At 43.5% G+C, this 23,332-nt stretch overlaps 4 protein-coding genes across 6 annotated transcripts; all 4 read right to left on the minus strand.

Moving 5' to 3' along the window:
• Nucleotides 1-2,032: 2,032 nt before the first annotated feature.
• On the minus strand, nucleotides 2,033-5,887 carry LOC115692789 (protein FAR-RED-ELONGATED HYPOCOTYL 1-LIKE). Of its 2 annotated transcripts, none has more exons than XM_030619750.2 (3): nucleotides 5,669-5,887; nucleotides 2,998-3,632; nucleotides 2,033-2,293 (listed from the first exon to the last, which is right to left on the minus strand). In XM_030619750.2, the coding sequence occupies exons 1-2, from the start codon at nucleotides 5,704-5,706 to the stop codon at nucleotides 3,002-3,004; spliced, it is 669 nt and encodes a 222-aa protein (XP_030475610.1). In that variant the 5' UTR covers nucleotides 5,707-5,887; the 3' UTR covers nucleotides 2,033-2,293; nucleotides 2,998-3,001. The 2 variants fall into 2 exon arrangements, with proteins under 2 accessions (XP_030475610.1, XP_030475609.1); XM_030619749.2 differs by having other exon boundaries at nucleotides 3,028-3,632; nucleotides 5,669-5,885.
• A 1,565-nt stretch (nucleotides 5,888-7,452) lies between these two features.
• LOC115692799 (laccase-17-like) lies at nucleotides 7,453-10,482 on the minus strand. Of its 2 annotated transcripts, none has more exons than XM_030619761.2 (6): nucleotides 10,247-10,482; nucleotides 10,006-10,157; nucleotides 9,524-9,768; nucleotides 9,276-9,404; nucleotides 7,971-8,936; nucleotides 7,453-7,723 (listed from the first exon to the last, which is right to left on the minus strand). In XM_030619761.2, the coding sequence occupies exons 1-6, from the start codon at nucleotides 10,394-10,396 to the stop codon at nucleotides 7,593-7,595; spliced, it is 1,773 nt and encodes a 590-aa protein (XP_030475621.2). In that variant the 5' UTR covers nucleotides 10,397-10,482; the 3' UTR covers nucleotides 7,453-7,592. The 2 variants fall into 2 exon arrangements, with proteins under 2 accessions (XP_030475621.2, XP_056170246.1); XM_056314271.1 differs by having other exon boundaries at nucleotides 7,971-8,960.
• Nucleotides 10,483-13,331: 2,849 nt separating this feature from the next.
• LOC115692771 (aspartic proteinase PCS1) lies at nucleotides 13,332-15,406 on the minus strand. The gene is made up of 2 exons (XM_030619728.2): nucleotides 13,944-15,406; nucleotides 13,332-13,869 (listed from the first exon to the last, which is right to left on the minus strand). Exons 1-2 carry the CDS (start codon nucleotides 14,899-14,901, stop codon nucleotides 13,481-13,483), a joined length of 1,347 nt encoding a protein of 448 aa, XP_030475588.2. The 5' UTR covers nucleotides 14,902-15,406; the 3' UTR covers nucleotides 13,332-13,480.
• A 2,650-nt stretch (nucleotides 15,407-18,056) lies between these two features.
• On the minus strand, nucleotides 18,057-21,935 carry LOC115692773 (amino acid transporter AVT1D). Its single transcript, XM_030619730.2, has 11 exons — nucleotides 21,615-21,935; nucleotides 20,821-21,083; nucleotides 20,415-20,629; nucleotides 20,255-20,278; nucleotides 19,978-20,158; nucleotides 19,657-19,876; nucleotides 19,439-19,574; nucleotides 19,136-19,301; nucleotides 18,955-18,998; nucleotides 18,799-18,861; nucleotides 18,057-18,703 (listed from the first exon to the last, which is right to left on the minus strand). Exons 1-11 carry the CDS (start codon nucleotides 21,809-21,811, stop codon nucleotides 18,608-18,610), a joined length of 1,605 nt encoding a protein of 534 aa, XP_030475590.1. The 5' UTR covers nucleotides 21,812-21,935; the 3' UTR covers nucleotides 18,057-18,607.
• Between the last annotated feature and the right edge of the window lie 1,397 nt (nucleotides 21,936-23,332).

Below are 23,332 nucleotides of genomic sequence, written 5' to 3' on the forward strand. Positions count from 1 at the left end.
CGTTCATCTCCAGGAGCTAGAGTCCGAGGGTGAGAGGTCAAGTCGGTCGTCGCGCCCCCGGGTCGGTCGACATCAGCGGCCGGCCAATCCGGACACGACCATCTGGCCCCTGCAAAATTCATTTCCCCCCGCCCCCTCTAAAAACACAACACGAACCCGAACACGATGCTTCTTCCGCTTCAAAAAAAACGTGGGCAGGAGCTTTTCCCGCGCAAGAAATGGTCGGCGCCGCCGCGTTTGAATGGCGTGCGAAGGCACGGAGACAACATGGGCCACGTCAGCTGTCCGTGCGCGCCGCTTGGCTGTCACCCACCAGCAGCGCACCCCGGTTCAATTCGCGGAAGCCGCACCCCCGCCCCCCACCGAAGATTCCAAGCTCTTTGCGTTTTTCAAAATCTCGTTATTCTTCGTTCACCGCAGCGAAGTCCTCTGTTTTTCTACTCCTCCCTCTCTCTCTCTCTCTCTCTCTCTCGGGTTTCTCCAGCTTCTTTCTTCCCTTTCGTTTCGAAGATCTTTCGGAAATTCGAAGCCCCTTTTTCGGGGTCCGGAGCGGGACGGTGATGGCGGAGGAGGAAGGTTGCGCGACGCCCAGGCACGAGGAGCACAGGATTCCGACGCCGAGCGTCTGTCCCCCGCCGCCGAGGAAGAAGAAGAAGAAGAAGATGCCGGCCGGCGGGAAGGCGAGGGACGCGCCGAAGAACGGGTACTTTCAGCCGCCGGATCTCGATGCTCTGTTCTCCTTGGCTCCCAGAAGAGAAGCTTGTGCTTAGCGAGCTGTGTCTTGTTTTTCTGTTGTTTATTCGAGTCTTGATTGGTTTGGTCGTTTAGATTAGCGGTAGTGGGTTTCCTTTTTTCTTCAATCAAGATAATTGTAAAAACGAAAAGGATCGCGTAGGATTCTCTAAGAGACATTCCTTGATTGGCTGCCAAAATGTGAGCAGCTTTCATTAGTAATTGATTTTTGCGTTGCAATTCGCAAGGGACCACCGTTTTGCGTCGACTCGACGGTGTTCTTTAGATGTAAGATTAAGTTGGACCGATCAAGATTTTGTGAGCGTTCTGACAAGTAGAAATTCAAAAGGCGGGCCGACATAGGTATACGCGCAGCTTCCGTTCAGTCGGTATCTAAGTTGAGTGTTTGCTCTGTTGCCGTGCATATTTGTCGTGTTTGCGAGTTTCTGCTAGCGTCTACCCTGTTACCGCGCAAATTTGCTTGATGACTTCTTAAAGATGTAATGCTTCAGAATGTTGTTCTCGTGTACTTGGACATTTCTCCAGCAAGAAGAAGAGTATCCATCATAGCATTAATATCAGCATACATCCACATCGTGATCAGCAATTTCTTCAATCTCAAACAAGCAGCAGGCCTATCTTTGTTCAGAAGGAAAATCATCTAAATGACACAAACAAACATGATCCAAGTTACCGGAATCTGTTAACAAAGTTCTAATCTGCAGTTCTGGATGGATTCATGGGTGCCACTAAAGTATCCTATCAGAGGCAGTTTGCCTCAACATCTTCCTTGCTTCAAACTTCAAAGCTGCAAAAGATGGCCTCAACTTGTCAACACCAAATGATCTCAAGGAAAGATTTCTTGCTCAGATTGATGTTGGATCCCTTTTTGGGATGTGCTGCAGCAGGAATGGAACTATATAGCACCCATGAAACCATGAAACAACATCCACGATGACCCACCAAAAGTTGCTTGTGAGTACCGAATGTCGAGAGAACCGAAGACAAACCGTGAAATGGTTAGACACCGAAAATCTAGAAAACGAGAATGCACGACTTAGTAAACCATGCAGCCTAGTGATTTTAATTTAAAATGGAAACACAACAAAGGAGAGTAGACAAACTAATGATATTTCACTTCATTGAGATCACTCACAAAGTTGCTGAGGATATGGGATTGAACATTCGATCTTATACATTGCACCGCTCATTTATGTCATGAGTTTTGAATTCACAGAAAGAGAGAAGTTATGTACCTAACATGCACAGACACATAATGAAAGGTCTAGCAAGATAGGGAGAAACTGAAGAGTGCAGGACCTGCACATAATCTCAGAACATAAATAGCAAGAGGGCACAAGCTAATCCGCATCCCTAATTTCCAAAGTGAAGAAAATTTAGTGCAATCGTGTAAAAGGAGCATCGTCTCTTCAATCAACCAAGTCAATAATTCAGTTATGTATATTTACAAGTTCAATTAAGCTTCCCTACATCATGAGCGTGGAGAAGTAATCTTCAAATTCTTCATCAATCGTCGGTTTTCTAGTCCCATGGAGAGTATCTGCAATGAAGAGTAAGAAACTTATCAGTCGGTAAATTAGCAAAAAACTAAGTAGAAAAGCTATAACCACAGCCTTCAAGTCACAAGAAAGGAAAATGAAAAAATGGAATAGACTCCGCCCTCTATTGTATTAGCTAATTGGAACCTCCAATTCAATCTTCTCATTAAGTAATTTTTTTATGGAATATTTAAGTCCCTAAACCTTTCAGGGACTAAATAGAGAGAGAGAGAGAGAGAGAGAGAGAGAGAGAGAGAGAGAGAGAGATTATAAAACTTTTGGCTACCTCCTGGCTTATCAACTATTTTACCTTTATCTATGTTGGGTCAAATAAGAGAAACTTTTGCTTCAAAGGAAGAGCGGTAGGTGGGGTAGGAAGGAGGGTCAAGATATGGCCAGAATTGATTAAATTTAGTGAGATAAAACCATATATATTTAAGTTCCTACATATTAACTGCAGTTAACAGAATTGGATGCAGGGACCTGACGCTTTTTTCTTCTCCATGGAGCAGTTTAACTGAGTAAATTTAGAGGAACGAGAAAACATCTCTTGCGGCATCTTCATGTATCATTGTGAAACGCCCTTTCCCTCCCACCAACAAAATAATAATAAGATAAAAACAACAATAATGACAATATAAAGAAAAACAACCCACCAACAAAGTAAGAAGGAAAAAAGGTGAAAAGGTTACAGAAAACACATTACAAGATTAATCTTGAAGTAGAACAGGATTACTTGGATTTGAAGCATTGGAGTAAATACTGTCTTCTACTTCTTTAGTTGCACAAGTCTCCAAGCAGTCATTTGCATACTCACATGTGTATCCCACATGACATCCAAATTCTAAAAGCTGCTCTTCAAGTAACATTTGCAATTCACTGTCTTGATCGGGAAGATCATGCTTCCCACCTCCATCGTCGTTATCAACTCTCACTAAAGCTTTTTCAGCACTAGAGAAATGAGGCATGTCTTGTGAACTGTTCCAGGCCCATTTCACAGAAGAAGTGGAAGCTCCACTGGTTATCACAGCACTATCTGGGCCTAAATCACACCCACCATAAGAAGACATACCAGTGTCAGATTCTTCAGCAAAGCTGTTGCTGTCTTTTGCTGATTCAGGTTGTGATTCATCACGACTGCAACTTCCCTCAGTCAGCCTCTTGATTTTGGATGCAGGCAAGTCCTCAATATCTGGGTTTCCATCATACTCGGAGAGCAGAAGTGGATCAAAGCCTCCATCCAAGCACTTGTGCTTTGGTCGAGGCAAGTCAAAATGCTCAGATAGATGCTTCCTTTTCTTCCTTAAATCAACAATATTTGGAGCTTTCATTGCTTTAAAGCTGTTAGCAGTGCCAGGATATAAAATCACCACGACAAAAAGAGTTTATGTTAAACAAAAGCTGTGCACCATGATTACAATCTCAAAAAATAATTCAAAAAAGACATTCTCTAAAGTTCCTTCGTTGCCAAGACAGAAAAAGACTTGCCCCGAAACTTGAAAGTACAGAATTTATAAAGAAGAACAAAAGCAAAGCCACATTGCAAGTATATCCACAATAGACATGCATATGACAGGAACTTGGATTTTCATGCAACACTAGAACTCGTAAAGGCTTCTAACGTTAGCTTTGGAAGTTTTTTGCAATTATTTGGGCAAGGTTAGTAGAGCCTCTTTGCTTAAATAATTCACCAGAAGCTTACAATATCTCATGCACTTTTTTCCTCCTTTTGAAAGCTTTCAGAGGTAGATACGTAACTGGCTTAGAAGGGGCAGCAGCAGCAGCAGCGGTATGACTAGGGGTCTAGGTTTGTGGTGTTGGAGATGTTAACGGTCATCTGCCAGTAGGTCATTATACTAGCAATGATAATGAGTCTAAAGTGCCCAAGGAAATGACTGGTCGGTTGATGTTGGGGCCGTGCGCTGCTATCGCTAAAGGCAAAGGTGCTGGTTGATGGCAACAACTGAATGAACACTATGGTGGGAGATGAACTTGAATTGGTTTAGGCAAAACCAACAAAACGGTCGCCACAGCTTTCCTTTGACTTGGTTGAGACTAGGAAAATGTTTTCCTTTGACCAGGTTTCATTTAATTCACCAAATATCAGAAGATCAGGAGAAATCTTATGTCTTTTATTGGACCACATGGGTATCCAAACCTTTGGCTCAACTAATCCCTGAGAAACAAACTTATGATAATCAAAATAATTAGCTCTCTAATAAAAACAGAATCTTGATTGAAGTGAAGATGAAGAGAAAAACGACTGTTCCTTCAGTTACAAAATGACTAAGGTATTGGCGTAGAGGTAAAAAAAATTGAAATTGCACAGATATCTAATCATGGCCCTCAGTTAGTAAAGGAGTCTTCAACATAAGATATCATGAGTTTTGTCCATTGCAATAAGTTAAAGTTTATTGGGGGGGGGGAGGAGGAACCTCCGTTGGAGGAAAATTGACAATAACGTCCTGTTCCCCAACCTCTTACACGGTTAACTTTCCAGGGGTTGAACATCTACATGAAAGAAATTGGGGAAAAATACATGCTGTACAGCGCATTGATGAGGTGGTCAATCTGCAAGTCTAAGAGCAATTCTGCTGCAAAGGACTTGGTAGAGTCGGTCGAAAACTAAGCAGAAATTGAGTTCTCAAAGCATTTAATGGATCGTTGGCTTGCTATTTAAAGAATGAAGATAAAGATTTTGGGTCGTTTCACTTGCTCACGCTATGCGCGCGCGCGCGCGGTACACATGTACGTATGCACGCATTAAATCTCATACGTCAAAATTATTTTAGAACGAGACACTCAAATAGTCAGACACCGTCCCTCAAACTAATTTATTCCCATCTGGAGCAAAAAGAAAAATCACTTAAATACAGATTGGTACGAGAACAAGGGTCAGCTGACAACTCCGACAAGCAAAGAAGCAGTCGAAGGCATCATCAACAGCATTCCTCCTACGATAGCCGACCGGCATCTTCTATAACAAATTCCTAAAAAACCAAAATAAAAAGGTCGCCGGAAACGTTTCTCAACCATACCAATTGCAACTGTGAAATCTAACCCCCACAACAAGCTGTACACAGTAAAACCCAGTCTCCAATCTCTCCCTAAACGCCTACTTTAGGCACATTTCAGATCCTGCTCAAGCTATGAACTTTCCGTCTTTAAGCAGAGCGGCTGAGCTACAACCGCAGCAGCAACTAACGGCCACAAGTAAATCCAACAAGTATCACTTCCCCTCCAACGCAGAAACCCAGCTACGACCCACATGAGTAATCCCCCACAAAACAGGGAACGCAAAATCGCAGCCATAATCGATCATAACAAGAAGGCACTCAAAGGACAAAAGGTTTTAAGTCAAGAAAACGCAACCAAACCTGCTCGAGTCTGATGGGCTAGCCTTCTCTTCCTCCATCGCGGCATGAAAACGGGCGCCGAAAGAATCTCCAGGCGACGAAGCGGAACGAAACGAGCGGGGGGATGCTGTGGGAACGTGGAGGGTGTCTGCTGTCCTCTTAACGTACGACCCATTTCTTTTTTCGCTCTGTCGGGTGTTATTTTATTTGCAGAGACGACGCGAGCTACGAGGCCGGACGGAGCGTGTCGGCACGGCGGAGCGTGATTGGAGGGGGGTACTTGATCGGCGTCGCTCGGGGACTCGAGCTCCCCTGCGAACCGCGTCTCCGCCGTCGGCCATTTCTTTGAAGAACGCTAAAGTGGCTGAGGCTCGAGCTCTCGCCTGGAGGGTCTCCCCTATTATCTATCAGACATGGGATCGTGGCCTTTTTTTTTTGGGAAAAATTGATGATTTGAAAAATATATTCTTAAAAATGGTTATTTATATCCCTTAAAATAGTTAATTAATAAAAAAATATTTTTATAACGAACGTTTCATTAATAAGGGCATGAGCTCGAGCTCCGAGGATCCACGCATGACCTTTGTGGACCTAGGCCTGAGTGTCAAGAGCCAGAGCTCAACCGTTGGGGACTCGAGGACTGCCCTTATGGCATGGGCACTAGGGCTTCGGGCTCGGCCTCGATGGATCCGGGTGTGGGTGTTAGGGGCCCGGGCTCGGCCTTTGAAGATCCTAATATTGAAAATCTTGGGATTCTTGTGTCCAAACGCAGAGTTTCGAGTCCAAGCATCGATACTTAATTATATTTTGGAAAATGTTTTCCTAATTTGAAGGATGAAATCATTTTCCTGAATTTAAGCATAACTTTTCCGTGGACTCATTTTCCCGAGTGAACCAAACACTGAAAAATGTTTTCTGCGAAACAAACGGAACCTTTATGTCTAAACATTTTCATTGATGATGAAAATATTTTTCGTTTATTTATTTTATAAGCGATACAAATAATTATTTTTGAGAAAATAATTTTCAAATTATCTATTTTCAGCGAAATAAATAGATCCTTAGTCAAATCTCATCATTTACATGAAAATTGTTCCGAATTAGAACTATTTGCATACGTTGAAGGGCTAGGCTTTACAAGATATTGAATGAGCCTCGAAATAATTTAGTCTTTACCCTCAGTGCGCTCTCGGGTTGCGAGAAACTTTATTCATTTTTTATTTATTAAGTGAGAATTCCGAATAGCATTGCCATTGTCGATGAAATAAAGAAGACGACAAAAACCAAATTATTTGATGCTTCAGGTCTCATAAAAAAAATATTGATGCTGGACATGAAAACAAGTTTAGGCGTCAGTACGTTGTCTCAGTGACTTGAACGAAAATATTGCTTTGTGAGTTACTATAAAGTCTCGCGCATGATACGGAACGTTAATTTGAACCATAGCACCGGTGTGTCAAAAGCAAGAAGTCTTTTAATACGAGATGACAACTGCCTAAGATACAAATTGGCCCGGAGACTCGCTCACAACATACAACGTGGCCCTATTGACGGAACTCCATTTGGCAATTGGCCTTGTTTAATTTTTACAAATGCGAGGAGAGGTTACTGCCATTATCAGCCAGTCACCCTATGGACGGGGTTAGTTCCAATAATTCATCCCAAGGAATTTCTTCACACCATCTCATGAAAACTTAATTTCATGCCATCAGACACAAGCTATGCTCTGTCAGCTACTTAGCTATCGCATTATTGAGAAACGAAGAAGAGATGGATGAAAAGAGGAATTGGGATGGAGAAACGTGTAAAGGGTAGCCAACTTTGCTTCGTCGAGATTTGAGATTCAACTTTAAGTAATACATAGAAAGAATCAAAGAGCAGGGCAAAAGCTAATGCAAAATTGCACTTAGAAAGGGAAATCAAAATAATAATAACGATAAAGTAATCAACACTTTGGTAGATCGGCCGGCGGCGGCGGCAACTTCTGCTTCCGACCCTTTCCGTCCATGACGACCCATGCCATCTTCAGCCCCCAGCTCGTGTGAACCTCCAAGTGGCAATGCATGAACCACACCCCTACACGTTCGCATATAATTTTTCGCGTTTAGCAGATTGATGCCGGAAATATAAAAGTACTTGCATAGTTCGTACTTATATCAGCCATATTTCTAGTAATGCAGAGATGATAACATATGACGACCTTAACTTTTGGTGCATCGCTCTTCATAGATATGTTATATCTGATATGACATTACTTTTTACAGAAACATAAAACCTTCATGAGCTTAATACTAGCATCTTGCATGGAAAGAGGTATATTCACCTGGGTTATCCGCAAGAAACCGGATGGCCACCCACCCACCGGACGGCACGCTCACCGTGTTCCTCTCTACCGGGTCGACCAGATTGAATTTGTTTGGGTCCTTCTGCGGGTTGAAGTTCCCGAAACCCTGACCCACCACGAAGAAGTTGAATCCATGGAGGTGAAGAGGATGGCTCTCCGCAACGATGATGCTCGTGTCCTGCATCACCAGCTCCACGGTCGTGTTGAATGGCAGGACCACCACCTTCGTGCCGCTAGTCACCATGAGGTTGCTCGGTGGCGTACCTGTGTAGTTGAACTTGAAAGGCGGGTTGGCGGGGAAATCAGTAGTGTAAACCCCGTTGGACTGCTTGAAGAAGTGAGCTTGGAGTAAGGCCGTCTTCGGCATCACGAAGGAGACGTTGTTTATTGCAGCGGCCAACATGGTGTTGTTAGGACCTTGGCAGGTTTGGTTTTTGGGGCACGGGTTCAACCCTAGGCCGACAGTGAAGAAGAACTTCTTGGCCACTGTCTGGGGTACTTTTGCCGGGAACTGGGCGGTGTTTAGGCTACGTAACTTTTGGGTGTATTTCGTGGCGAGTGCCGTGTCGTTGAATTTCGGTAGGGTTGGCATGAGGAGAGGCAGTTTGGATGATTTAGGATTTGAGGGTGAAGACGGTTTAGTGTATTCGAGGAATCCAGTGACGGTGGTGTTGTCGAAGGTGGCGGGGCCGGTAGCATAGGGCCGAGCCGCCATGATGAATGTGGCGTTCGGGGCCTTAGATTTTGTTCGGAGCAGGACGTTGGTGGTCTGTCCCGGGGCGATCAGTAGGGTGCGAGTTTTGAAGGGCTTCACGTAAGTTGCATCGGTCTCTACGATGGTGAGCGTGTGGTTCGCGATGCTGAAAAAGAGCTCGTCGTTGAGGGCAGCGTTGATGAGGCGAAGGAGGTAGGTCTTTCCGGGCTTCACTTTAAGCTTGAACGAATCTGAACAAGATGTTATGAAACCGACTGTCAATCCAAAAATGGCATGAGAAAGAGATAATCATGCAGAATTCAAATTGAACTCAATAAGAAAGAGAATACACATGACAGGATTTTCAGACAAATGTACGCATCAGATGTGTGGAAACACATATACTGCCCATCAACCGTGTTCCAGGCTTGTCGAGTTATTAATCTTTAGTATAATTGCGGCTCACACATGTAAAATCACGATAATCGAGCAAAAAACACCTCTGATAGCGGGTGTAATTCGCACTTTTCTTAATAAAACAGGATTATTTGAACAATTTAATCAAAGTGTCAGCCTGTAAGGAGCGCAACCTTTAGCCGAGCAGTTGCGTACGGGTCCCGGAAAGCCATTGATCATGTAGGCATCGGAGACATTCGGCGCTCCTCCGGTCTGTAAGGCTTGGCTTATGATGGTTTCTGTGTCAGCTTTCCACCATTCTCCTACAACATCCGAAAGAGAACCTCGAAACTTAAATCGTCGAAATAATTCATTCTCCGATTCTCAGATTGGTTCGATCCATTTACAATCTTCTAGGAAGCAAGTTACTATGTCAGCTTACCGAAAATGATGGGGACTTCTTGGAAAGGCTGGGGAAAAGGGTAAGAAGCATGTTTCTTTGGGAGGATCACGATCGGGCCATATAGAGTCGCCCTGAGCCATGATATGTGGGCATGCCAAAGTAGTGTTCCTCTTTGGCCAGTCACGGTGAAATTGTAGACAAAGGTTTGGCCGGTTTGAATCGGGCACTGCGTGATATATGCCGGTCCATCAGCCCACCCGCTCCTGAGCTGTCGGACTCCATGCCTGTCGATAGATAAGGACGATTGCTTAAATGTGGAATTGGATAATATACTCGCTAACCTCGCAAGCACAATGCTAATGATCAAGAGATTATCAACCGTCTAAAATGTATCTTATGGACCCACCCGTAATATACCTATCTCACGTGGGCTTTCTCGTCATCGAAAACCAAAAAAGAGAAAAAAAAAAAAAAAGAATTAAGATGGACATTGTAATGATGGAGCTGCCGGTTTTGCGTACCAGTGGAGTGTGACATTGTACTGGACGTGGTTCACCACTTTGATCAAGAGCCGGTCACCTTCTCTAGCGATGATTCGAGGCCCCGGGAGCTGGCCATTGACCGTGACAATGCTCTTGGTCTGGCACAACCTCGTCACATTCTGCATCTTGATCTGTAAACAAAGAACGTGCATCACCACACACACTTCGCCATAGCTTAATCAAAGCCTTAGAGACTTTATTCATGAAAACTTTTGCTTACATCAAACTTGTAATGCCTGGTGACGCCTCCGTGCTTCGCCTGCGCAAGAGCCGGCAAAGCCACGAGAGCACACAGTGCGAAGAAGGCAGCTCTCATCAGAACCACTCGCGATAAAACTGAGGCACCAGCAGCAGCAGCAGCAGAGCCCATTTTTGCTCCTCCTCGTTCTCGAGATCAGATGTTGCTCGGCGCAAGTGATGTTGGAGACTAGAAGAGGATGAGACGGTCTTGCTTGGATGCGATGGGAGAGAGGACGAAGCTTCGAGGGTTTTATACAGAGCGAAGTTGAATGAGAAGCGGTGGTTCGTTAATTAGGTGATTAGGACCAAAGATCACATCTTCAAACCGACAGGCTATGGCTCCTCCTAGGGCCTGAACCAAGAGCTGCATCCAGCGACTGCAGTTCAAGTTTTGTTTTCAAGTGAGGTTGACGTTAGTAGTGATGTTTAGTTAAGTTTCATTTTCACGTACGCCGGTGTATAATGCGTCTGTCCCAATGTAATGACCGGTGGGTTTCTTTGCTTTTCTTGATTTTTCTCTTTTCCCCTTGACGACATTTATTATGTCATGGTCAAGATTTCTCAAGAATCGCCCGTCAGATTCGTTAAAATAGGTGGTGAGTCATCAAAAGGGGTTTCCAAGGACAGGAGAATAAGTTCGTTGTCGTGAAAACGGCGTGAAAATGAAATAATGTAACCTGAAAATGGAGAAAATGACCTGATCGGTCCCGTAATTTAGTCTTAAATCTTTATACAAAATTTCAATGTAATTATTTCGATCAATTTTTCGCCAAATATCGCTACAGTGGCGGTCCCATCATCGCGGAGTGTCCTACATGGCACATCTCCATGTCAAAAAATTTCCGGTTAAAATTAATCGGAAGGACTACATTAGAATCTTGTGTAAAATTTTAAGACTAAATTGACAATATTGAAAAGTTTTAAGATCAAACTGATATCCATACAATATATTTAAGACTGATTGCATGAATTTCCCACTGAAAATGTGGTTGCTTCCGGCACTAGGGTTCGAAAGGAATGTAACTTAAACAATAGAAAAATTTGACAAAACGTGTCTGGAAACCCAAAATTTCGAATGACAAGTGGGCAAACTATGGAATTTAAACGCTAATATGTCTTAAATTACTTGTTAGGGCATGGCTGTCATGAAAAAAAAAAAAGGAATGTTGATTAGCTCGATTCACATAAAGAAAAAGGAAAAAGAAAAAGGAAAAGAAAAGATTGATATGAACTTTGGTAAATGAGCGCGGTTGTGTGGTAGCCGTCAACCTCCTAACACGAAGCCTTGTTAATGAAGTCTTTAAAGAATTAGATCGCGGAGGGCGTTGAACATCTTGGTAGTTGTCGGTTGTTCCTTAATGTGTACAGCAACGACATCTGACGTTACCGATCCTGTCGACTTTTATTTGGGTGGGGACGAGGCTTGTCCTTTTCCTGTTTGCCCATCGCTTGTGTCCTTTTCCTCATTGATTCGTTAAATTTAATTTGACTAAAGTTACGTCGCCGTCCGTTTCGTTATGGGAATCGATCTCGGCAACGGGCAAAATTCTTTAGAGGGTTGACATGTACTACAGTTTCATGAACAGTTTTAAGACGTGAGGGAAAACGAAGACTTATCGTTTTCTCAATAGTTGATTAGCTAGATAAAGTTTGGAGAATCGGCGAGATAAAATTCACGGCTATAGACTGGGCGACAACGAACTTGTACCCGATAACTTGCTCGGGAAAAAAATGGGGTACGCGCCAGAATTTCTTCAATCGGTGAATAGATTGGCTCGACCTGTCCTAGCCCCGAAATCTTTGGGGTTTTGTGCATTATTGTCATTTAACGATTAAGATCTATCAACTCATTATTTTGTTTGTCGATTAGTATCATTTAAGTAGCGTACTAGTGAGATGCACGTGCGAGTAGTGTTAAAAAATTCGCACATCGGATAATTAGTGTGTTGTGGATCAATTAATATATCCTAGTTAGCTTACAATTTATCGATTTAAGCTTTTGAGCGAATGTGAGTTTAACTAGAATATTGACTAGTTCGAACTAGAACTCTTTCTTGAAGGTATTGAATTTCTTTTGTACACTCGTAACAAAATGGTATCAAATCCAATGGTGGATTGGCGACCCGCTCCCAAATATATGTATCGGTGTTTGGTGGACTGGTGACCAACGCAATTTTCTCGGCGGCCTTCATGGTTCAATTTGGCAAAAGAGACTTATTATTGCGTAATAATACGCATTGGAGATTCGAGTTGAGCCATGTTAATGCGGAAAGATACTTTAATTAAAGGAGAAGTGGAGGGAGATTGTTGAGATACACGTGTAAGTAGTACTAGAAAAGTTCCGCATTGAAAAATTTTGATCTAGAGAATGGATCCGGTGTAGAGTAATTTATATATGTTAATTGGCCAATAATCTATTAATTTAAGTTTTTCAATAAATGTAAATTTAACTAAATATATTGACAAATTTAGATCCGGGCTCTCTCTCGATGGTCTCTTTGTACGAAAGTATTGGGTTACTACAATGCGCTATCAAACACTCACGGCACGTTGTTCTATGATAAAGTGCCAGTTTTATTTTTCAACTCAAGGAACTAGGAAGATGCTTTCAACGCTTGGTAAAGGTAACATCAATATATGAGCACAAAAATTTAGAACGCCCCATTTAAGATGCCGACCACACGTGCTCTCTTTGCCTGCAATCATGCTCCTCTTAAGTCCCTTTTCATAAAGGGCCACGGGGGTTGTCGATCCACACCACCACCAGAAGATAGATCCGAAAAAAAGCTACCGACTCAATTAATGTCATTTGCAAGCTGTCATTCTAAAATACCCTTTGTCCCGAGTAAGTCATATATTGCTCGTACCCATGTAAAGTATTAGACCAATCGAGTCCATTGAATTTCCATAGAACCATTAAAATTCGAGGAGCTGGATACCTTAGCTAGATAAAATTGCATGGGCCGTTGTCGGCCGAGAAAATCTCAAACATGTCACAAACTTTCCTTTGTGACATTTTAAATCCAGTCAGTGTCTGTTTGGTACATGTATAGAAAGGATAAGAGTTTGAGAAGAAAACTCGAAGTCTTTAGTTCAGAGCCACCTTGTTGAGAGATACAAGCCTAATAAATCATACTTCTACAAAACTGATATGAAACTTTGCATGTATACATAGGTTTACCGGGAGGACTATAGCTGCCGTCGTCGGTACCGATCAGCCGCGTCGGAGCTTACCCTGCAGGCCGAGACCGAATCTCTGACCGACCAGATCGCACCTCACGTGTGCGAGACCGATCCTGGATTTCTCGAGATCGAACTCCATCCACACGTTTTGCTGATGGTGGTGGCCGATCACGAACGCCTCCACCCCCAGCCAGTCGGCATTCCCGAAAGTCAGGCAATGCACCGAGTCGTTCCCCCTCGCTAGACCCGGGACCCGGTACAGCGCCCGGTCGCCCGGTACGGTCATCTCTGCACCCCGAAACACCAGGCTCACCGACGGCAAGGGCGGCAAGTCCGTCTGACCCAGCGGGACCCGGTAACACAGATCCATAGCTCCTTGGAACACGAAATTCGGATCATCCAATTGCTGCAACACACCTCCTGTTTGGAAAAGAACCGTTATGGGAACTCTATGATTGCTTTGGCAACGAGTTTTGGGCAGCGTTTTCACTCACCGGTTTGCTTCAGAAACTCGGATCTCAAGGCGTCATAGACGGGCCCGAGAAGGAAGGTGAACTGGGTGCCCGAGTCCACCATGGTCTGACCCGCCCCCGTGTGATCGGGCAGGAAGGCGGACTTGGGCAGCGGGAGCATCACGTCCGACACCCGGATCCCCTCGAGCTGGACCGTGTACGCCACCCGGTCGAAGTATGGCAGCGGGGTCGAGACCCGGACCATCGGGGTGTAATTCAGCGGCGTGAGCCACGACGAGAGGTTGGCGTCGCCACCGCCGTCGCCGAGCAGCAGGAGCCCCGAGAAGTCCGACCCGGAGATGCAGTAGGAGAACTTGGGGAAGCCCATCTGGGAGACGAAGGAGAGCGACCCGAGGTTCATGCCCATGAGCCCGGTGTTCCGGGCGTCCTCCTCCGGGTTGGTGCTGGAGGAGGAGCCCATGCACCCGAACACCAGGCCCGGGATCCGGCCCGACCCGACGGAGAACGTGTCGGCGGCGAGGTTGCCCTCGCTTGAGGAGGCGTCGGCGTAGGAGAGCGTGGCGTGGCAGAGGTTGCCGGCGTCGCAGGAGGCGGGGATGGGGAAGTCGCGGGTGCGGGCGGTGCAGGTGGGGGAGGAGCAGGGGATGGGGGCATAGGAGGCGGAGCGGGCGGGGTCGAAGGAGAGGGGGTAGTCGGGGGTCCGGTTGCAGTGGAGCCAGGAGAGCTCGCTGCCGGTGTCGATGACCATGGAGACGTTCTGGGGGGGAGTGCCCACGGTGAGGGAGACGGTGAGGCTGATGTTGTGGCGGAAGGCGAGCTTGTTGGGGGGCCTGGGGACAGACCCGGGCGGGACTTCTTGGGTCTGGAGGGGCAGGATCAGAGCCTGGGGCTGAGCTTGAATGGGGAAGAGAACGGCGGTGAAGAAGAAGAAGAAGAAGAAGAACACCAACAACAGGAGAGACAGGAGCTGGTCATTCATTGTCGCTTCGGAGATACCGACGCTGTAACAGACGAGAAGAACAAGAACATGTATAGAAGAAGAAGAAGAAGAAGAGATGTTTTCTCGAGGTTTGGAGTTTGGAGGGGAATGTGGGTGCTGGGTGATGCGGGGACAGGCACAGTGAGCTTGTAAACTTAAGTCTGAGAGAGTCCGGCTGGATGAAACAGGAAAGCTTCTTTTGTTTTGTTCTTTTTCTGGGGTAAAAGAAGAAGGAGAACAGTTTGATGGATGGATGGATGGATGTCTCGAGGAAGAGGAAGGATATAGACTGAGACCTCTCTAAAGCGGCGAAACGACGTCACTGGTGGGGGCGTTTCTGGGGTGCCCATGCATTTATAAGCTTTTTGTCGTGTTGGTCAGTAGTTGTTGGGTGAGATTTTAAGATCGACTCCCGATTTGGGGAATTGGGAGCTTCCCAAATTGAAACGAGGGGCCAAACGGTGAATTAGAAAGTATTTTTATTATCGATAATAATTTAAGGCTAGTTATTTTCGTATTTAGATATCATTTTCCGGAAAATGTTTTACAAATCTTTGAGTTTTTCGCTAAATAAATGCACCTTTAGATTGCACATGTGGTGATGGACAAAACAAGATATGGTAGCTGGACGAGATGTGAGGCATGTTATTCCCATCAAGACGGGCTATATGCATTTCGTTAGTTTCGCAAGATTAAGAATTGATTTTTCAGTAGACAACTTGACCTCTACCATGGCAAGGTCCTCTTGCGTGCTCGGATTCTAACTGTCCATCTGATTTACCTGGGAACTCGACATTGGGAACTCGGGTCACGACGGCCAAACTCAATATCAAAGTGGCCAAGACTCGAGTCCTCATGGCTTGGACCTGGTTCCTTTCGCCTTGACTCGGGTCCTCATGGCTTGGACCTGGGTCTCCATCACCCGAATCCGAGTCGCTATGGCCGAAAAAAGGGTCCCCGATGCTCAAACTTGGGATCCATTGACCTGAATGCGCAACCCCAGCACTCCCCACCCACAACCTAGACCCGAGTCCCGAGGGCCTAGACCCGAGACCCAACCACGAACCTGGGATCCGAAGCTTGAACACGGGGTCTCTCGTTGGGCCGCCGTGACTCGGGTTTAGGCGGGAGTTCCTAGATATGTCAGCTAGGCACCGGGGTCCAAGCACAAGAGATGAAATGGGCCTGCAAACGGTGAAAGTCAAGTTGAATATGGAAAAACTTACCATATACGAGTAAAGTTTATGTTGCTTATCAAAATCACAATTTATTTGTTGAACAGATTAAGTGATCATGCTTAGCGAAGAATAAATAAATTATTTACTACTCAAAATGTGGATTATCATGAACTAACACTTAAGAACGGATTCTGCATAATCATCCCTCTAGCTGATTTATTAAGGCCTTTAAGGTGGCAGAATGAAGAAGCTTAAAACGGAGAAAAAAAAAGCTAAAAAGCAAGCAGGATACTCCGCTCATCTTGCTGCACAACGCCACTCACATGCAAGGCAGAATTGTAAATGTAATTCTGAAGAAAAGTCAAGCCGGACCATATCTCTTTACTGTTCTCTCTATGCATTAGGAATGTTGAGCCCATTTTGCTTACCAGGACGACGAGTGTCCCTCCTAGGAAACACTCATGTTGGAAACTTGCACATGTGGTGTCGAATCATTTAACAGCAAGAGATCGTGATCGGCTCTGTGGTTACTACGATGCTGTTGGACACATGGCCCATTTCTAGGACTGATGGGACCTAATAATATAGGTCAAGAGTGGAACATGCATGTGTTTTTCTTCTTACTGTAACAAAACCGTTCACGTGGTTTCGACGCGTAATTGGTGATACGCATTCTGCTTCTCTTTGTCATGACAATCGGCATCCCGAGGGTGTTTTAGTTGAGGCTTATTCTTACAGGGTTGTTTATGATTCTGCCCTAGATATTCATGCCAAAGTGGCTGAGGTTATACAAGGGAGTAGTTGGGTGTGGCCACCTGCAAGAACTGAAGATTTGGTGGAAAAGTCGAGGCGTTTTATGGGGCTCAGTTCAACCTTTCTATGATGTGGCAGATAGAATAGACTATACTGGTTCTTAAAGGTTGACAATTTAATTATGCAAATGCTTGGCAGTTGGTAAGAAGTAGGAATGTTAAGATGCCATGGCATAGGCTCATTTCTTTCAAACCAGATATCCCTATTTGGAATAGGATGCTCACAAGGGATAAAACAAGTCAGCACCGTGATGATGGTCCAGATTCTTGTCTTCTATGTGGCTCCACTTCTGAAACAAGGGATCGTTTATTTTTTGAATGGTCCTTCTCTATGGCTGTGTGGTCATCACTGCTGATCTTTGTGGTGTGCAAAAGGCTATAGGGGTTTGGAATTCTGAGTTTACTTGGTTATGCAATCCTTAAAAGGCAATTCCCTTCATAAAAGAATTCTGAAGATGGCTTCGATTAGGGCCATTTACTCCATTTGGAAGGAAAGAAACTGTCTTGCATGTTGGACCTTGTCCCTTCGTTGATCAAGTGATTGGAAGTATTATTTTTTCAGTAAGAGTTCAAATGGTTGCTTACATTAAGGAGATGAGGTTGAGTACATCTATTGCTGAGAAGGAATTATGAGCCAAATGGAGAACATGGTTTAGGGAGGAGGACATAGTGTTGCTGCAATAATTGGGTTTGCTGCTACTGCTGTACTAGTTTCCTTTTTCATGCTTCAATTTTATAGTAACTTGGTATTTTGTATGGGTGACATAGATAAGTGAGTGTAAAGACATAGACGTGAAACTGTACAGCCATATCCGAGAACAAGTGTTTACTGACTTGCAGTGGAAGTAGTCCTCCATAATTTTTTGGTTTTGAGCAATACAACAGAAAACTTACCTAGAAAGGAAAAATGGTTACATGCACATCGGTTCCTAAGAATGAAGATTTGAACAAAATGATGACAACAACTTCTTTATAAAATTAGTTTTTAGGGTCCATCAGACTCTTCTCTCTACCAAATTTCGCGATTCTTGACCTCGAATTTTGAAAGACGTCTCTCTAAATTCTTCTGTATCATTGTGTTCCTGATAGAAACCACCTCGTACAGATTTTGACAAATGGCTACTTTTGGTTCAGGTATACTAATGCGGCACCTACTAGATCGACATCGGGTTAAATTTGAGATTTTAGATACCCAATTTGTCAGGTAATAAGAGTTTGGTTCCCAACTAATTCAGGTTCACCACGTGGAAGATTCAACAGGATCTCTTCTTCTCCATCAGGATAAGATTTTCCTCTAAGCTAGTTAATACAAATTAACACACTCGCAATATGTCCTCGACTATTCCTAGCATCATCCATCATTCATTAAACGGATGCTTACGGCCACAGATCCGCACAAGCGGAGACCTAGCTCAGTCTTTTGTTATCTACCTAACCCTCAGAGTTTTCTTGAACAGAGAGTTCAGTCAACTGATGTTTTACGCACATTTTTCATCACTACAAGTATATCTTGGATCTTTCCCCTGAATCTTGCCAAACACAAAACTTCTCCCATGTAGATTCTGAAATTGTCCTGAATGTCCAGCCGCTGCCTTCTTTCTTGCCATTCAATGCCTGTAAATTGCCTTCCACTTGGGGTTGAAGCTAATAATGCTTAGGGGTGCTATCGAGTCTTCCAAATTGAATCACTGATAAGACAGTGCCAAGCCCATCAAATTAGACCCTCTGGTCCACCAGATTTGCGAATGCTGAGTATGTGCCGATACAAGAGCAAGAGATGCCGATAGCAATGATGGATCTGCAAGCTGCAATCTGCATGGAAGAGTTGATAATCTCATTGACAATAATTTTCCCACTTCATTTCAGAAGGGAAATTGATGAAATTTTGGAAAGAGCAGGGCTATTACCTCCAACTTGGTCAGTCTACCCTTATGCATCTTGAGATAACACGCGCATGGGAAGACGATTGCCTGTTTTCAGAGATCAATAAGCACATCTTGAGTTCCTAGAAACTCATTGTGTGTAAATTGCGATTCATATTGCAGGAAGGAGAGTCAACTCACCACTAACATTGCAAGAAGAGATCCCATCAGGGCCATCACAAGACCTGCATCAACAGCGGAACTTCTCATAGTTTGTCAAGTTAAATTTGTTACTTCCTTAGTTTATATTCGGTCAAACAAATGAGCAGACCCAAGAAGAGCAGGAAAATGATATGCGCATCAAGAGCAATGAGGTTCCTACCAAAGAATGGAACTGCCAGTGCTACGATCAAGATCGACATTACCAGGACACTCCTGATGATCAATGCCAGACTGTAAGATTTACGATGTGATGAGGGCAAGAGTTCCTCCAAACTCAATGCCACCGGCATAATTGTCAAAGCATACTTTGTCATTGGGTTCACAACCTGCAAAAGAAAGAAAAATTTGAAGAAACTAAGATAACAATTTAATTTTATATTATCTGAATGTCATTGTCCTGTTGTTCCTAGGTTGTGCATTTGCAGGAGAACCTTCTTTTTCATTGAAGGATTCCTGTACTCACCGTTGTCCAAATCGCTACTTTTGTTGCCATATATTGTTGGGGCATGTTTAAGGTGAACTGAGATTTGATCTTGTCCCCGAACATCAGAAATCCGCATACTGATACAACAATGTAAATGATAGAAGGAAAGCCCATGCTGCATAAATTGTAACATGAACATAACTAACAGGTCGCAATTATTGACAAAAAGAACAGGATGACAGATTCAGTGAAAGTACGCTGCCACTAAAACCCATGGAAATTTCGACGGTTCCTTCATGGAGGAGTATATATTTGGGAAAACTGAATGTCCTGAATAGCAGAAACTGTATATTCCTAGCGCGAATGGTAGGTTTGCAAGATCTATGATGGTCCCGCTCGGGTGGAACCCCACTTGGTCCACTACTCCTAACCATAACAAGCAAATCACCACCAAAATCGATGCGACAACTCCTCCAGCTGAAAGGTAGCCACTTTTTGGATTAGCAGGTCTCCAACAAGTGAGAATCAAAGAAGAGGGTGGTTCGGGAACACCAATTACTGAGACGAGAATTGCAAACCTGAAAGGTAAGAAAGTAAGCCGAGGTTCCGCAGCCAAACAGTTGGGAGAACGACAAGAGTTGTCGCGATGGCAAAGATTTGATGGGACGTCAAATACATGCCTCCGATGTACATGTGGGTTTTTGGGAACATTGTGGCCAAGTTATCGCTCATCAGGATTGTATACTCTATGCAAGAAGCCTATGAAAGAAGAAATGATTGCGTGTGGTTGAATAAAAAAAAACCGACACCAAATCTCGGAGAAAGTAGGGACTAGATTGAATCTATGTGACTTACATACAGTTCCATGTAGAGTATTATCTGCATCGGAGCAAAACCTACATGTCAGTACTTCTTTCAGTCCCAATAATATTTATGCTAATGGTCATGCAAAATTGAATATACTCAAAACTAAAGTAAAAACCAGCAGGGTGTCACTGTTGGTTTCTGTACTCACGGCTATTACTAGGCGACCTGACATGCCAAAGGCGGCCTGTCCAATGTCGGGGTAAGTCTTGAGTCCCGGAGAACCTTCTAAACACCGTTTCAATAAGATTCCAGTGTAGAAGCAGATAATACAGAAGAGAAGAAGCAGTAGCAGACTTAACCACCCTCCTTCACGGACTGCATGTGGAACAGCCAGAGTTCCTATGCCACACAGCACATTTATACCTGGTACATGAAAAAGAAACAAAACCATAAGCATCTTTTGAAGCTTGAAAGGACCTATTAAGTTTTGATTGATAGGGGCTGAATGGCCAGATTCTACTGGAGTTTCACAATTGTTTCTCTCTGCTATAAATTGCAAAAACTCCTATGATACAAGAATTTAGGAATTCCTGATTATTTTTTGGATGTTTTACCATTTAGCGTGGCTTGAGCAACTGAACACTGTTCTCTTGGAGGCGGCAGTTCAGGCACAGAAAGTATACTGTACAAAGATGTGAATGACTGAACAGGAGTCGTTAGCGGAAGTCCTTCCTTGTCTAAATTCGTCGATGAAACGAGCGGTTTGTGCAGGGAGGATTCGGAGTCAGAAGGTGGCAGTCTTCTATGTGTCAAGCTAGAGCCCGTTAAGAAACTTATCGAAGGAGGAGTAACGCTGGTGAACATGTCCATAGACTGCCTGCAATGTAAGCAAATTCAGGTCAAGCTCCAAGGCAAGAAAAACATAATAAAGCAATTTCGACTCATTCGCTTTGCCAAAATCAATGTGGTATCCTTGATTAATAATTAGTCACCATTCATGTTGCTAACGGATCATGCACTGATGAAATGACAAGATATATCAGCAGCACAAATTCGATCCAACTTCGATCAGAAAATCCTCCAGAAAAGAACTTCCTGCAATTTTAAATCAACTAAATGTTCTATACAAGGTATTGAAGAATCTAATTTTGGAGGTCTCGTCTTTATACATTATGTTTTCTCTTTCTTTTTCCTTGAAAACATGGGACGTATCTGAAAAATTCGATCCTCAAGAAATATATTGTACACGACATGTGATAACCCGTTCATATCAATCCGCCGGTGTCTTGGATGAATATACTATAGAGAAAGGAAACCACGAAAACTCTCAAAATTTAACAATCCTAAACATATGCTAGAATGTGAACGGCAACAAGCCATAGAGATAGGGGAAAAGGGGAGGAGAAACCTGTAGCTCTGAGGCCAGGAGGGAGTATTCACGTCAACGTAATTATCCGATGAGTTTCGCGAGCCGGGTGAGAGATCATCAGATTGGCTAACGTCGTCATCGTCGTCATAATCACAGTTTCGCTCGGCTTGGTTTTCTTCGTCGTCCGTCTGGAACTCATCCTGCCGGTCAGGTCCTAGATCCTCGTCGAGTTTCATTATCGCGACCGATATAAATCCTCAAAATCAATGCAAACTTTCTGTCTTCTCGTGGATCAAAAGGCGAAAGACAAGATCAAGGTTGAAGGGTTGAGCCCGTTCTATCTTTTGCTTGATGCTGAGAAAGGCAAACAGAATTCTAACACGTAAAAAGGCTACCCGGAAACAATGGGGGAGGAGGAGACAGCATTGACCCCGGAAAAAATGGGGGAGATGACAGCTTCTCTCGCTCTCTCTGATATTCAGAACGAAAGAGCATTCGGTCCGGACACGTTTCTGCCGTCAATGCTGTTTCCAAGGGGAAGCAAAGTCACCCTAACGTATTCAGAGATCATTGCTGTCGATGGCGGTCGATGTCATTTTTCCTTTTGCGGAAGACAGTGATTCAACGTGGAACCCTTATCCCTGCAAATCTCTCCCTTCCAAAGGAAGAGATGTAACTGGGGCAAGAACTTTGTAGATACGATTTGTTCCGTTCATTTCACAGAAAATGTGACGTTTGTTAAAAAATATTTTTCAGGAAGTTTTTTTTCATGAAAATGACGATATTTTTGGGTATTCGGCTGAAACCTGAAAAATGTTCTGCAAAATATTTTCCGCCATTTGGTATCCAATTTGATTTTCTAGGAAAAATTACCAAAACAAATTGAATTTTTAAATTATTTTTCTTTTTTTTTTTCTTCTTCCTTCGCCGGTCGCTGGCCATGGCAACGGCCGACAACTTGCCACAGGCGAGTTCGAGCCTCGCCAGATCAGTAAACCGAGCACCGGAAAATCATGAAAATATTTTCCCGGAAGTTGTCTTTTCCATTAAGGCTCCATTTGTTTCGCATAAAACAACTTCTAGGAAAATGATATGTATGATCCAATCCAGGGGTTAGCATTTGCCTTTCGGTTGTGACAACATACCATTGCTTCTACTAGCAACATGCCCGCGCATTGTATAGGTTTAACACTATATTTGTTATATTGTTATCAATGTTGGTGCCGAATTGCCGATGAAATTTTCACAAAAGAAATGTAAGAGTATGCCAAAAAGAAAGACTACCATAAAATAAATATTCATATCAAATCAAATTTCCGTTAAGGTTTACGTAGAGAGTTAAAAGGCGAATTCTTCAAAAACCATCTTCAATTGAATATATTTCAATTTCATATATTACGAAATTCGCCCTTTTCTTTTTTGGTAATCATTTAATGCTTTATCTTTTATTTCGATAAGAGTTGATGCAACAATGTATCGCAAAGAGAATTGTTGGATACCGTGCGAAAAATATGCAATATTCAATTTGAATTTTTAAAGAAGTTCGTAATGTTTCGGTCTTCGAGAATGCATGTCTATAATTTCTTTGATTTATTGTCAAATTAAGAATACTCACAGATTTCTTTCTTTTTATTTGAAAATTTTGTTGCCAACAGTTGGCTGTTAATAAATTTTGCATTTATATGCTTCAGGTTAATCACGATTTCCAACTTCGTTAATTTTAATTAGGTTGTATCATGATTATTGATTATTGTTTT

Source organism: Syzygium oleosum, unplaced genomic scaffold, assembly GCF_021117445.2.
Source record: "Syzygium oleosum isolate NSW1041296 unplaced genomic scaffold, Sole_v2.1 Sole_v2.09, whole genome shotgun sequence".
NCBI classification, from domain to species: Eukaryota; Viridiplantae; Streptophyta; class Magnoliopsida; order Myrtales; family Myrtaceae; genus Syzygium; species Syzygium oleosum.

Excerpts from the sequence above, each read along its gene's own strand:
- LOC115692773 (XM_030619730.2), bottom strand. The coding sequence starts at position 21,811 with ATGAAACTCGACGAGGATCTAGGACCTGACCGGCAGGATGAGTTCCAG. Across the intron at positions 20,159-20,254 it reads TACTCTACATGGAACTGTAT|GCTTCTTGCATAGAGTATAC; the intron begins GTAAGTCACATA and ends CTTCTTTCATAG. Across the intron at positions 18,862-18,954 it reads CTCTTCTTGCAATGTTAGTG|GCAATCGTCTTCCCATGCGC; the intron begins GTGAGTTGACTC and ends CTCTGAAAACAG.
- LOC115692789 (XM_030619749.2), bottom strand. The coding sequence starts at position 5,706 with ATGGAGGAAGAGAAGGCTAGCCCATCAGACTCGAGCAG. Across the intron at positions 3,633-5,668 it reads AGCCCATCAGACTCGAGCAG|CTTTAAAGCAATGAAAGCTC; the intron begins GTTTGGTTGCGT and ends CACTGCTAACAG. Across the intron at positions 2,294-3,027 it reads CTCCAATGCTTCAAATCCAA|ATACTCTCCATGGGACTAGA; the intron begins GTAATCCTGTTC and ends TCTTCATTGCAG.
- LOC115692771 (XM_030619728.2), bottom strand. The coding sequence starts at position 14,901 with ATGAATGACCAGCTCCTGTCTCTCCTGTTGTTGGTGTTCTTCTTCTTC. Across the intron at positions 13,870-13,943 it reads CGAGTTTCTGAAGCAAACCG|GAGGTGTGTTGCAGCAATTG; the intron begins GTGAGTGAAAAC and ends TTTTCCAAACAG.
- LOC115692799 (XM_056314271.1), bottom strand. The coding sequence starts at position 10,396 with ATGGGCTCTGCTGCTGCTGCTGCTGGTGCCTCAGTTTTATCGCGAGTG. Across the intron at positions 9,405-9,523 it reads AGAAGTCCCCATCATTTTCG|GAGAATGGTGGAAAGCTGAC; the intron begins GTAAGCTGACAT and ends CGGATGTTGTAG. Across the intron at positions 7,724-7,970 it reads GTTTCTTGCGGATAACCCAG|GGGTGTGGTTCATGCATTGC; the intron begins GTGAATATACCT and ends GCGAACGTGTAG.